Source organism: Lupinus angustifolius, unplaced genomic scaffold (assembly GCF_001865875.1).
Source record: "Lupinus angustifolius cultivar Tanjil unplaced genomic scaffold, LupAngTanjil_v1.0 Scaffold_226_11, whole genome shotgun sequence".
In the NCBI taxonomy this organism is placed as follows: Eukaryota; Viridiplantae; Streptophyta; class Magnoliopsida; order Fabales; family Fabaceae; genus Lupinus; species Lupinus angustifolius.
Window position 1 is genome coordinate 1 of NW_017727087.1, and position 15,465 is coordinate 15,465.

Genomic DNA, 15,465 nt, shown 5'->3' on the forward strand with positions numbered 1-15,465 from the left:
ACAGGAAATTCGTTGTGTTTCGACATAACCCTATACTATACTACAATTGAATCTTGAAAGAGGTGTAAATTGTAAAATAGTAAAGTGTTATCCATAAATTTATTTCTTGAAAACACATTTTAATATACAAAAGTGATGAAACTAACTTATTAACTTTTATTTATTGTTATTTACTTTCCGCATTTTATTTTATTTATTGTTATTAACTTTTATTTATTCTTTAATAGAAGTTTGGTTTGTTAATAAAATGAACCCTAAAGGGAGTAAATAAATAAAGGTCACTAAATTTATTATTCTTTTCTTCTTTATTTATTTATTTGTATCTTACAACTAACTATTCATCACTTTTATATATAAGAATACCATTAAACCGATGTTGGAATTTATTCCACAAAAATCGAGATGGTATTCAAAGGTACTTAATAATTATGTAATAGGGGATTGCTTCGATACCATTGTACCGACGTTAGAATTTATTCTAACAAAGCCGAGATGGGGCAAAGAAGGAATAACTTATTCACATGATTATTAAAAGTAAGTTGTAACTGGAATATTCTTGAAACCATTATACCGGCGTTGGAATTTATTCTAACAAAGCCGAGATAGCGAACAAAGAATAAAACTGAGTTCTCTTACTTACAAAAGGAACATAACGAAAATGAGAGTATTAATCTTTCAACAAATTGACACTGATGTCAGGACGATTTGTTGAGAGGAGAAAACCCCCAACTAAAATAAACACCGAAAAACGCTTTCAACAGTCATGAGTTCCCAAACCCTCTATTCCTTTATAATTATATATATAGCTACATAATTATAATATCATGCTAATTTTAACTATAATTTTTGATTGTTACTCCATAGCTGAAATTTCATGTTAATACATAAATGTGATTGTTATGTTGTTAAATAGTGATCTCATGTTATTAACTCATATGTGTGATATAATGCTATGTTGCATTTAATAATCAACATAAGTTGTTTTTAAATTATATATAGTTTTTTTTTATCTTTGTGATTGGCTAAATTAAATATAAGTTTATAAAAAACAAAAACACATTTTCATAAATTACTTGCAATTATTTTATTAATTTCTAAGTACTAGAAGGTAGCAGGACCAACGAGTATCTATGCAAGTGTGAGTGTAGGTTCAAAAACTTAGCAATGGGGAAGGTGTACTACCCAGATCCATCCAGACCTATTGTCATTACTAAACGATTCTAATTGTAATCGTCTTCTAATTATTAATCTATTGAGAAACATTTAATAACATTAATTATTACTAAAGATATTAAATTTAACTAATGTCTTAAAATAAAAATGATCTTATTTTGAAGTTTTTCATTTCTTAGGCTTGTCTATGCTCAAACTTCTATAAGTTATCCTTACACAATATTTGAGTATGTGACTCTTAGATGAATAAAATGAAGACACTTCAAATGTGGTCTTTGATTATTCATCTCATTTATTTATTTGTGATTACTTGAGATCATAAGATCATTATTCTTTGACTTTTGCAAATATGGATAGCCTTCAAATGCGAATTGATACATAGTCGATGGAATAAGGCTTTAGCAAAGAAGTCTCTTCATGAAGCAGTTTAGGAATACTAATTTCGTTACATTTCTTCATAGCAGTTTCCTAATAGCTAAAAATAATATTAAACTTGATTGATAATTTTGATTTATATACAAATTAAAGCAAACATGGGTGTCCAGGAATAGATGCAAGACATGTTTTTTCATACATGTATAACGACCATGTTTCTTTCGGTTATGCTTGATGCTAGATGTCATTTAAATAATTGGTTGAAGAATAAAATCAAGTGGGTTTCGATTTGGTTTCACCTTAGGGGATCATCTTAATCACTATTAGAGCTATGATATTAGTTTTAAATTTGGGATCGAATCAAAGTTGTGTCTAGTGACCAACAAGGTCTTGCTCTAGTGGTGTAAGGCCTCATGATAACTAAAATGTTAAGGATTCGATTCCTAAGAGTGACACTTATTGGGAGGGACATCTATGCACCTCGAAACGAATTAGTTCTTTATCCAAAAGATGAGGGAATATCCTAGTAGTATAAAAAAATATCGTTCGCAGTGTGCTTCTTTCCTTAGCTCATTGCAACCGTGGAGAGAGTTTTAGCTATTATGCATATGATTTGGTGGATGCAAAATCATATGGGAGATAAATGATTGAATGATTGTTTAGTTACTTTTATAGAGAAATGTATTTTTCTTGAATGTGAAAAATGGTAACGTCATTTGATGTTTCCAAAATATGAAATCTAGTATAGAATACTTATAACATATGTTTGTACTATTGGTAATAATGTTACATTTTGTGTATTGCAAATTTATAAGTTTTGCCCTAAGACGTATAATTTCTAGCTCCATCCCTAATGACAACCCAACATGAAACCTTCACTTGCACTTAATACTTTTGAATTCTTGATGACCTATGAGGTGAAATTGTTAAGATTAATGCTACAAGTTGTCAGAAAGCCTAGTCTAGCACATCTTCTACTAACCCTTTGTGACGAGAGTTGTAGATTGACTTATCTTCTTGGCTAATATTTTGTTATAATGATTGACGTTAATTAATAAGTTTATCAATAATTTATGGATTCAGTTATTATGATAGTATAATGGCAAAACTTCGCCTACACATACAATGGTGGTTGAAACTTTTTAAGTTTTATTGACAACACATAAATTTATGACATCCAAATTCATCTTTTTGTAATTTACATCATATGATACATGTGAAGAATACATAAAATATAAATTTAAGTAGAAAATGTTTGTTTAATAACTAAAATTTAATATTTTCAGTTTTCCCATAACAATTTACTTAGTATTGTATCCTTAAGATATGCCACATAACACACATTTGTAAAATCCTTAAAAATATAATAATTTTGTATAACAAATATGATAAGTACTAATGTGAGTATAAGAGGGACACAACCCTTATAACATGTAAAGCCTATAAGAAATTACACAATAGTAACATTGTACCACAATAATGAAAGTTTAAAAAAACATATTAAAATTTGACATAGGCTTTCATTATTGTTCGTGCGAGTTGTTCATGTTATAGATAAATCCAACATTATTCTCTTTTTAAATACTACGAAAAATGTCACTTCATACATCGTTAATCAATTATTCATTTGATCATTCATTTCTTACACAACTTCGTATATGATTATTGGTGATATTAATGTTCGGGAAAGCTCTTTCATTATTAGCATCTCTCACTACTAGTTTCAAACCCCACCAAGGTCTTAGTAGTTCTGCCTTTAGAGTCATATATATTATCTTTAAATTAATGGTTGAAATTGTTTTTGTATTTTCTCTAAAGAGAAATGGTAATTTCACATTAATTTTGACAATGTGATTTTTTAGAGCTACTTAAATGACCCAACTAATATTTAAAATTGTATTTTGTAATCGTGGTTGTGATCGACATTGTGGTCATATTAAATATATTTTCCCGTCATTTGTATGCAATTTTGGAAAACTCTATGTACCCACAACTGATAATAATAACCATAATTTAACGCACTAATTATTACTATTACACGACCTTCAGGTTTGTATCAATTGAAAAATGATATTTTTATACTTATTGATGGATTAAAACAATGTTTACCCTTCAATTAGTTAAATACTAACAAAGAGACGCTCACTCAACATCACAAAATAAAGGACTTGTTTTATTCCAAGTATGAAAGATTGTATATTTATTATTATTTATATGTTGCATGGTCTTCCAGACATTGAAAAGTACAATGCATGTAAACAAAAACATATACATGATAGGGTAGAGTGCTTGTGCCCTTTACAACACTATAATACAACAATAATTGAAAACACACATTTGTTTTTGTAAACTGTAATCAAACGCTTTGATGAACTTTGCATAAAACACTAACCGATAATAGCATTTACTCCACGTGTTTTACTTACACACTACATAATTAAACATGTGTGTTATTAGTATATCACTCCATGATTAATCCTTGATAACATATAATATTACAAATATTTTATATGAAATGTAGACTAGTTAAAGTATTTAATACCGAAAGGGTGTTTTCATAATATGGATTTTTGTTTCAAATTAAGATAAGAATTTAAGCTTCATATATAGTTAGTATAATAATTATATGACAATAGAAAATATTTTTAGCCTTGAAAATTTAATATAAAGATTATATATTGTAGCTTAATACATGTTGATTCATTAAAAAAAATATTGGATGATTATTAAATATAGGAAAAATATGTGCATAATATATGTGTGGAGATTGTTAAATACAATTTCTAGTAATGGTGAGGGGCGTGTGGAGAGTGATGAGGGTTCTTGTGGTGGGATGGTGGAGGTGCATGATGAGGGTTCTTGTGGTTTGGTGGTGGAGGAGAGTGATGACGGTTCTTGTGGTTTGGTGGTGGAGGAGAGTGATGAAGCTTCTTGTGGTATGATGGTGGAGTAGAATGGTGAGGGTTCTTGTGGTGGGATGGTGGAGGAGCATGATGAGGCTTCATGTGGTGTGGTGGTGGAGGAGAGTGATGAGGCTTCTCGTGGTATGATGGTGGAGGAGAGTGGTGAGGGTTCTTGAGGTGGGATGATGGAAGAGCGTGATGAGGATTATTGTGGTGTGGTGGTGGAGGAGCACGATGAGGGTTCTTGTGGTGTGGTGGTGGGGCTGAGTGGCGCTTGTGGCGAGGATGATGGTGGTGTTTGTGCCTGCATGATGGAGATGGTGGTGGTGGAGAGTGGTGCTTGTGCTTGTGTTCTAGAGATGGTGGTGGTGGAGAGTGGTGTTTGTGCTTGTGCTCAGGAGATGGTGGTGGTGGTACGTGGTGCTTGTGCTTATGTTCTAGAGATGGTGGGGGTGGAGAGTGGTGCATTGGGTTAGGAATGTGGGGTGGTTTTGTGTGAGCCGTCGGTGGAGTAGAGTGGTGTTTGAAAGGGGTAATGATGTCTGCTTCAGATAGCAAACTGAAGAGTATTATGGACAATGCAAGAGAAACAAAAGTTGAGACAAGTAGAGAATCGATTTTCCCCCTACTTCACTTCAAAGTGAGTTTTGATTATGCTGATGCAAAAACAAATGTTTCCTCTTTTATTGTTTTTTATTTACCATTTAACAAATACCAATCATATATGGTAACTTTGATTTTCACTCGAGACTCACCTTCCTAAAAACACTCAAGATTTCATATAAAATTGTCTTTGATGTATGCATTATTGTACTTGACTTTGACAATAATAGCACCCAAAAGTGTTTTGGAACCTGAGTTTGGATGAAAACCTTGTAGAGAATAAAGTTGTTAGGTCGTAATAGAATGTAAATCTTATATAACCAGTATAATATGCTTTCTATGCTACTACGAACCATCACTATGAACCATCACTGAATCACCCTGGATGGCTCTTAAGCTAAGCCTCTTATGGTTAGACGATCTTGCGGCGTGGGCATAATATAATACTTGCGGGCCTTGTCCTTAACCATGCAATTCTTTACATACTCACTTTAGATATGGCAACTCTTCTTTGTATCATTTGCAAGAATTTCATATAACTATTCATCTGAACAACATTTACTTATTGAAAGAACATTATCTCCAATAAAGGTGTTTTAGGTTTTATTGAATAGGATTGGAAGTGAATGAATTCCTGATGGCAAAAATGCCATTAGATTCTCGCACATGTGAAAAGTTATCATTCAGACGACTTAAGAAGTCTTGTTTGTATGGAGCCCTCTCGCTCAAGCGAGAGCTGTCTTGCTAAAGCAATGGAATCCCCATTTTTATAAGGTACATGTGGCTCAAGCGAGAGCTGTCCCGCTTAAGCAAGAAAACAACCAATTTTCTTTGTTCCTAGTTCAGCTCAGGCAAGAGTTGTCTCGCCCAAGCGAGAAAAACCGTTTTCTCTAGACACTTCTCGCTCAAGCGAGAGCTGTCTTGCTCAAGCGCGAAATGCCTGAAACTTAGTTAAATATCTTTTCTCAATAAAAAGTTTTCTCATTTATAACACATGTTTTTAAGCCTTGAATTTAACAATTATCTCATACATATAATTCTTAGAATAGTTATCCGAGCAATATTAAACATGAATACTCATGGCATCTTCATACATAAACATAACCTAACATAATTCGACATAAGAAATATTGATGTACTTAATCCAAACAAAACAGATAATTGATTAAGTACAAGCTTTCTTAATACCCAAGACAAATCCAAACTTGTGAGGGAGTTTGGAGGTTCTGAAGCATATTCGAACTTCATTGTGTCACAATGTTTTCTCCCTCACCTGAGTGTATCATGCAGATTGTTTTCTCGATTCTAGGTGAGCTTAATTCTTTGGGTCTCTTCACGAACACTTCATCACGCCAAAATCAAAATAGCGCTAATTAGGTCACTTTGATAATTATTATTCTTACGAAATAACATTTTACACGAAAATAAAACTTCCGATCTAAAATAATCGTTTTCATCCATCCGATTCAAGGTTAGGTATTTCTTGAATCATCATTTATCATTGAACGTCTTACAATACAACGACACTTTCTAAAGTAAAGTTGTAACAAAACTTATAATGGAATTATATCATAATCTGTGATATACACCACGTTAGTTCCCAGGAAAGAGAGGTGAGTCATAAAGACACACTTAAATACCAAGTCTTTCCTTAGACAAAACACTTTTAGACATGTATTTTCACTTCATTACTTTTTTCCGGTAATAATAACTACTCATAAAACTTATCTTTTGCAAGTAAAACATTTTTATTAAGATTAACTTTTTTAAGTAAGATTATTATGCTAGACTTACCATTTTAAAGAAAGCCAACTTAAACAAAATCAATACTTTGAAATCAGGACTTTTTAAGTTAATCTTACCACTTTAAAGTAAGGTAACTTAACCAAGATCAACACTTTTAAATCATTTTTATATCTACGACTTCATAACACTTTAGGTTTATAAAGTCAAGACTTTTTAGGTCAATCTCCTCATTTAAAGTATGCTACTAAAGAAAACACAACTAATTTCATGATCATCTCAACACCTCCAAATTTTAGGTAACCTCAAGAGTTAATAAGTGTTGATTTCATTGTCATGAACTATAAATTATAAGTTAACACTTTTACTACTTTACTATCCAAAACTTCATAACACTTTAAGTTTATGAAGTCAAGACTTTAATAAATCATCTTTTATCCCAAATCATTACTTTAACTTGGAAATCAAAGAATAACATTGGCTAAACAACAGTTTACACATAATACCTTTTAAAAATGAATTTTTTTCAACAAAAATCAAACATTTTGAACTTTCAAGAATAGACATAAACTTTTCTTAAACACAATAAAGGTTCATTTCATGTTCAAATCATCACCTTTAAACACATTCAAATACAAACAATAATTTCCAATATTTCTAAAGCAAATAAACTCATCTAACTTTGTCCAAAGATATAGTTTTTCCATCTAAGAACAAGGAAGAAATTTTAAGTTTTACATTAGTCAAAATCTACATAAAGGTTCATATGATTTCATTATCATCCCCTTTAGTCAATGTAACGCCCCGAAAATTACTCCAAAAAATCTTGCTCAAAAATGTGTATTTTTTTTTACAATAATGATGCCATATAAAATTTATTTCCGTATATTCGTTTCATTTTCGGAACATCACTTTAAGTAACATACAATGCGGAAAATCAAACACACCATTACCTAAAGGTAATAAAAATATAACTGAATATAACTTTGAATCATACTTCATTAGAATATCATGAAATGTTGGTACAAATTCGAAAATAAATACCCTACATATGTACCCTAACCAAAAAGAAAAATAAAAATGGAAACAGCTCCTAGCGGCTAGCCCCAGCGTCTACGGGTGTGCTGGAACACTCGCTTGGGTTCTCCTCTATCTTAGAGTCGGAGGAGAGGTTGACAACATCAACAGAGTCCTTAATGTTAATTAACTCCACGCAGTCATCCTCTTCAGCCGCTGGCTCCTCTTCCTCTGCCACGATCTCCTCCTCTAGAATATAGGGCGAATACAGCGTGGGAGTCACCACCCTTGCATTCACCTAGAGGTCTGGCATCGCCCAACGGTCTACTCTCCTCCATACTGGGGAACTCATAGCATCATCCCAAGTCCGTCGCCTCCTGGAAAGCCCTGCAGCATTTGGCCCCTAAGGTGTCACAGACTAGGTCGATGGCACAACAGGTGCCGGTCTATGAGGTGGCAGGGTAAAGGAAGCTTCCAGCTCCTCGTGATGGTAGGAAGGCACATGAAAGATCTATCACACACCATCTCTATCTCTAAGGCCCAAGGGTCTGTGTAGGTGTATCTATGACCATCACTACTTCATGTCCCCTCCTAGGACATAGTGAAGCGATAACCTCAAATCAGTGTTGATGAGTCCATCTGAACATGCATACAAATACACCAGAAGAAAAGAGAGAGAGTAAAACATCTAATGAATATTACTCATTCACGGTATGGAATTACACGAAATATCACATCCAGACAGACACGCATAATAAACACAATATATACATCACATATAAAAATGCACAATGATGAATGCACATGAGGTGACTTTTTGGCGAAACGTACACGATGAGACCATGCCCGAGTATTGTCGGCTAACACTTGGTTGGATATTAAAATCTTTCGGTTACGGTCAAAATTTCGAAATGCCGAATTCGGAGTGGAAAAATATTTAGAAATGCGTTTGGATAAACTTGATGTCTATCCTGACTCGAAATAATATTTCGAAGCCAAAGGCGTAATCATAATTCGATTCCGAGCTATGGAAGTCAAAACAAGTTTTTGGGCAAAATTCGGGCCCGACAGCAGTCCAAAAACTTTCCGTCACAGAAAATTTCGAAAATACACCACAAGATATGAATTCATAAAACAAGACTACCACTCAACTACGATTTAGCCTAATTCATTACTGATTAATTTCTAAAATTAATATTTGTTAAAAATAAATAATTAATAAAATATATGGAATTTTCACGGTGTTACATACATCTTCTTCCTCTAACATTAAAGTATTTTTTCTTTGTCTCACTTACTATATTTTCTATTTTCGACATGTAGACTAACATTACAAATAATTGAAAAGCGGGTTGACAGGCACAGGAGTGTTTGTCAACATGCTAGCAATAATAGAAGCAATATATTAAGATTGATTAAAGGATGGGCAGACAAATATATGTGAATAAAAACGAATTTCCTCTAATAATTATTTTCTATATTTTTGAAATTAATTAAGATGAGATCTATGCTTATGTGATTTGACATTCATTATTTATAGTTAAATAAATGTTTCAGTATTATTTTTATTATCGATTATACTACTTCAAAGATTTTAAACCTTTTACTTTTTAAAATATTATTAATTATTTATGATATCAAATTATTTTATTTATTATATCAAATTATTTTATTTATTTGTTAATTTTTTTGTTTGTGTGGACTTTATCAACTCATTCCAAAATCTAATGTTGAAGTGTTGTTTTCTCTTAATATGATTTTTTAATAAAAACTATGACCAAAATATACTAATTATACTTTTAATAATTATTAAATAATTTAATAATCATGATTTATTATTAATATATATTAATTAATTAATATTAAAATTAGTATTATAATTAAAAAATATTATGTTATTATTTATAAAAATTTAGGAAACATATTTATTATTATAACAATAATTAATAATATAAATTAGATTTACAAATTAAAGAAAGAAGATGGAGAAACACACCTCATTGCTCATAAATGATGGACTACATTAGTATCAAAGTCGTCTTCGAAACTCTATCGAAAATTGAAACATACAAAGGGCAAGGTGTCAACAACAGGAGAAGAGGCATTGTTGCAAGACATTTCAAGCAATAAAGGGATTCCACTATATTCCAAAAGATTTAGAATTCCAACTATATTTTTTATGGTTAAAATATAGAAATTTGTCTTCATGCCCAATCTGGAATATGGTAAGGGAACTAGATTTCGAAAGTCAATCACAAACCAAGAAAGGTATTAACAACCCTTACACTCATATTAAAACGACACTGTCGTTAATCTCGCACTAGTATATAAACTTAATTTATGTATTAAATATTTAATTAGGATGTCTGATGTGATTTTATTTTGCTCCCACATATTCATATGCATAATAGGAAAATCGAGACTACACAGTTTCAGTTGAATATTAATTACGGTTTGTTTTAATTTTCATCAATTGAGGTTGCAAGATAAAAATAGATCATAGACCTCCCTCCATAATTTGGGAGATGGAAAAGGCAATATTAATGACTGAAAGTGCAAAGTATCAAGGATAGCACTAGCAATACTTTGCCTATGTTTTGATGAAGACAATGTTCTATTAAAGCTTGAAGATGGCTCAACAATCAACGTGCCTTATGCTAATTTGGTTATATCTAGACTAGGATAATAATTAGAGTCATTATTCTAAATAGTATGGGATGTGAGCCGTAGCAAGTGAGTATAGGTGAGGTGAACCTAGGTGCTAGTCTCTCAAGCCATCTTAATTGTCATATCATATCCATGAGACATATCATCTAGTTAATTGTATATTCATGCATTAATCATACATGTTATATGTGCATATTAGGCATAATATAATTGCTAGAACATGTATATATGTTGTGCATAACATATGACAAGTTTACATTTTGAAGCATGCACTTTAATGTGCTAGTTAATCGATTAACGTGGTGACTTAATCGATTAACTCAACTGCTTTTCTGTTAAATCAGTGTTCTCTATTACAACTATTTTCTGTGTCATTCTGTTGCATGGTTAATTGATTAACGAGTAGCCTTAATCGATTAAAAGGTCTGTTATTTGTTATAAGTGATTTCTGTTTTAACCGATTAACTATTTGCAACGAATCCAACTTCCAAAACTACTTGCTATAAATATAGGCAACTTCCAAAAAACCGTAGCATTTCATTCTATTGTATAAGGCTGATTTTAGAGAGCATTTTTCACTATGTTTTACTGTTTTGCAAGAGAGTTGCATGTGTGAGAAGAGATTTGTTATGCTAAATTGATTTCTGATTTTTGCATACTGTTTTACATATTCATATGCTCATCCTTATCTTGCTCACATGTTCATGCACTATATAGATTGATAGAGAGATTATTTGATTTCTATTTTTGATTAAATCATATGATTCTTGATGGCTGGAGTGATTAGTGAGTGGGTTAGTCTTTAGATCTTTTCTTGTAATATTTCAAGCATTATTGTGCTTAGTATACCTTACTGTTTTTAATTTGTTTTAATCTCTTGGTGTCGTATCACAACAGAGATTGAGATTCTTCACCAAGGCTAGGAGGTCTTGATTTGAGGAAATGATTCTTGGCTAGGACTATTTCGTGAGAAAGGTTTTCTCAGGCGAATGGTAGAGTCATACCAAGGATTTAGGGGTCCTAGATTTCAAGAAAGAAGCGTCCTATGTGCTTGTAATTGAATTGGTGTGTGTATTCATACTTTTACTCAATATTGTGAAGAAGAAAATCTCCCTAGATCAGAAGCGGAAGCTTGGATGTAGTTTGCAGTAGACTGCAAAAGAACCAGGATAAAAATCCATTTGTGCACTCTTTTTCTCTCTGATTCTTCTTTTCGTTTCTTGTTGTTTTAAATTAAATCTGTAGTTGATATTTTGGAAATTTGTTTAGTGTCATATGCTTATTATTTGTTCTTAAAAATGTCTGCTTTATCTATGTTCAATTATTTTTAAACAATTGTGTAATCTGCCTCTCTGATCATTCTGTTCTATGCATGAGTTAATCGATTAAGACTAGGTGTTAATCGATTAACTAGGCTGTTTCCAAAAATTGGGTTTTGGTGCAAGCAGCGGTGATTGATAACCGCTACACCTATTAAACCCCCCTTTTATGTGTTCCTAGGCCACTGATACCTAACAAGTGGTATCAGAGCTAGTACGACGTGCTAGCTCAACCGTATCCGCATGATCCTTAGGGAATTTAAATGTGTTCCACCCACCCCTTTGGCGGTGATGGCGTATCCATTAACCGCCCTCCCGTATTCAGTGGTGAGGGTTACGCCTACTAGAAAGTCCGAATGAAAATATTCCTAGAGGCTATTGATTCGGAGATTTGGGAATCCGTAATCAGTGGCCCTTTCGTCCCACTTCACTTAGTGGACGGTGAACTGAAAGAAAAGCCCAAAAGCTTATGGACCGATGAGGAGCGCAAGAAGGGCCAGTTCAACCTTCGCGCCAAAAATATATTTCCCTCGGCCCTATCTTACGATGAATTCTTTCGGGTGTCTCAATGTCAAAGTGCCAAGGAAATGCGTGACACTTTACAAGTGACTCACGAGGGCACTAGCGAGGTCAAGTGCGTCAGGCTAAACGCGTTGACACACAAATACGAATTATTTCATATGCTACCGAGTGAATCGATTGATGACATGCAAAAGCGATTCACTCACATTATTAATCATCTTATTGCTAGACAAAATGTTCACCAGAGGAGAACTCACTATTAAAGTTTACGCTGTCTTAACATGAGATAGCAACCTAAAGTGACGACAATCATGGAGTCCAAGGATCTAGATTTCATGCCTTTGGCAACACTATTTGGAAAGCTTCAAGAGCATGAGATGGAGATTGGGTGTTTGGCCATGCATGAGGAGTCTGATCGTAAAAAGAAAGGAATATCTCTTAAAGCTACAACATCACAACTCAATGAAGAGATGGAAAATGACGACTCTGATTCAGACGTTGATGAGGAAACGCTAAATCTTCTTGTGCGAAAATTTGGAAAGTTCTTAAATAAGAAAGGAGGATTAAGATGATTCCGAAAGAAAGAAGTGTGAGAATCAACTAAGAAGTGTGAGAATCAACTAAGAAGTGTGAGAATCACTTGCCTTGAATGTGGTAATCCGGGTCACATGAAGTTCTAGTGCCCCACTTACTTGAAGAAAGTTGATTCAGAGAAGAACACTCCCCGAGACTTCAAATCGAAAAAGGCGTACATCATTTGGGATGTACCAGAGGAAGAAACAACGTCAAGCACCTCGGATGAAGAGGAGACCGCGAAGCTGTGCCTAATGACCATAACAGATGAGGTATATTCTGACACATCATCCTCCTCTTCTGATTCTCCCTCATATGATGTTTTATATGATGCTTATGTTGAGATGCATGAAGAACTAAAAAAATTAGCAAAAATTAGCGATGATAGAAAAATAATTATTTTGCTTAATGATCAGAAAATAGTTCAACTACAGAAAGAATTAGATGAATTAAAATTGGAAAATGAAACCCTACATCTAATTTTTTCTTGTATTTCATGCGATTGCTCTAAAAATAATTTATGTCAAAGAACTACTTGTGAGTCTTGTGAGGACTTGAAAAACGAAAATTTTAAACTAAATGAAAACTCACAAAACCTACAAATAGTAAACACCAATTAGACACTGTGCTTAGTAAAATGAGAAACTTTGGTGACCACATTGGATTAGGTATGTTCCCCCATCCCGTAAAAATAGACCATATAGGAGACCTCTAACACACCCATATAAAAAGTCTAATAAGAAAAGTAGAGTCCCTACATGTTACTATTGTGGCACACATAGCCACACCTCTCATTCTTGTTACATCAGGGGATATGGGATACCTAGTGGTGTTTACGCTTGGGTACGAAAGGGAGATAACTCCCTCGTCACTAACATAAAAGGACCCAGCATAATTTGGGTACCTGAAACTAGCAGGTGATCTATTTTGTACGTATGCCTTCGAACACATGGACAAAACTGATAACTTGATAGCGGCTGTTCGAGACATATGACTGGAGACAAGTCAAAATTCCTAGAATTGTCATTAAAAGAAAAGGGCTTCATCACATATGGAGACAACAACAAAGGAAGAATCTCAGGCACCAAGAAGATTCACAACTCAACTCACACCATAATCGAGAACGTTCTATACGTAGAAGGTTTAGAACATAATCTGTNNNCAACTATGCGACAAAGGTAATCGTGTGTCATTTGATTCTGATTGTTGTATCATTCGTGATGTATTATCTCATAATGTTAAATTTTTCGGATATCAGGTAAATAATATTTATATGGTTAATCTGGAGGATGTCACTTCTCTGTTTTCAAAATGTTTTATTTCAAAAGAAGATGATATTTGGCTATGGCATAGACGTGTCGCTCACATTCATAGCATTTAGAAAAATTATCTAAGAATAATTTGGTAATCGGTCTTCCAAAACTCGATTTTAAAACTCAGGATTCTTCTAACATGTGTCAAAAGTGTGAACAAGTAAAGAATTCCTTTAATAAAAGGAATGTGTTATCCACTACTAGACCTTTGGAGTTTCTCCATATGGACTTGTTTGGACCGTCGCAAATTATGAGTTTTGGTGGAAGTTATTACGCTTTGGTAATTGTCGATGATTTTTCTAGATTCACATGAACTTTATTTTTGGCATCAAAGATGAATGCTTATAAATCTTTTAAATGTCTAGCCAAACAAATCCAAAACCAGTCTAACCTGAAAATTATTTACATTCGATCTGACCATGGTGGAGAATTTGAAAATCATAAATTTAATAAGTTTTGTAATAAGTATGGCATCATGCGAAGTTCTCAGCTCCCCGTACCCCTCAAGAAAATAGAGTTGTTGAGAGGAAAAATAGAATTCTAGAGGAACTCACGAGGACTATGCTAAATGAGAGCAAGGTTCCAAAATATTTCTGGGCTGATGCAGTTCACACAGCCTGTTTTGTAATCAATCGAATACTACTTAGAACTACTTTTTTCGAAAACACCTTATCAAATTCTTAAATGTCGAAAACCGAATATTGCTCATCTTCATGCATTCGGGTGCAAATGTTTTATTTTAAACAATGGAAAAAGGTCTTTAGGAAAATTTGACTCGAAAGCTGATGAGGGCATATTTTTAGGGTATTCATTACATAGTAAGGCATTTCGTGTGTTCAATAAATATACCATGCAAGTAGAAGAGTCTATTCATGTTCATTTTGACGAATCTTCTCCAAAAGAGAAGAGAAAGGTCTTTTCTGATGACATTTCAGGTACACTAGAAGAAGTGCAATCTAAGGACATAAAAAAATCCAACAAGATGTGAAGCAAATAGTTAAGAAAAAAATTAGAATATGCCTATTGCGTGGAAAATTAAAATGGATCATCCACTCGATAAGGTGTTAGGTGACATATCTACGAAGGTGGTAACCCATAGTTCTTTACGTGATTTCTGTAATTTTGTTGCATTCGTATCTCAAATAGAGCCAAAGAACATTGATGAAGCCATCAAGGATGTACACTAGGGTAAAGCTATGCAAGAAGAGCTAAACCAGTTTGAGCGAAATAATGTGTGGGACTTGGTCCCCAAACCAA

The 15,465-nt window shown here is 33.2% G+C and overlaps 1 protein-coding gene across 1 annotated transcript; it reads right to left on the reverse strand.

Moving 5' to 3' along the window:
* Positions 1-4,331: 4,331 nt before the first annotated feature.
* LOC109340662 (extensin-3-like) lies at positions 4,332-4,919 on the reverse strand. The gene has a single exon (XM_019578377.1). The coding sequence runs from the start codon at positions 4,917-4,919 to the stop codon at positions 4,332-4,334; it is 588 nt and encodes a 195-aa protein (XP_019433922.1).
* Positions 4,920-15,465: the final 10,546 nt, after the last annotated feature.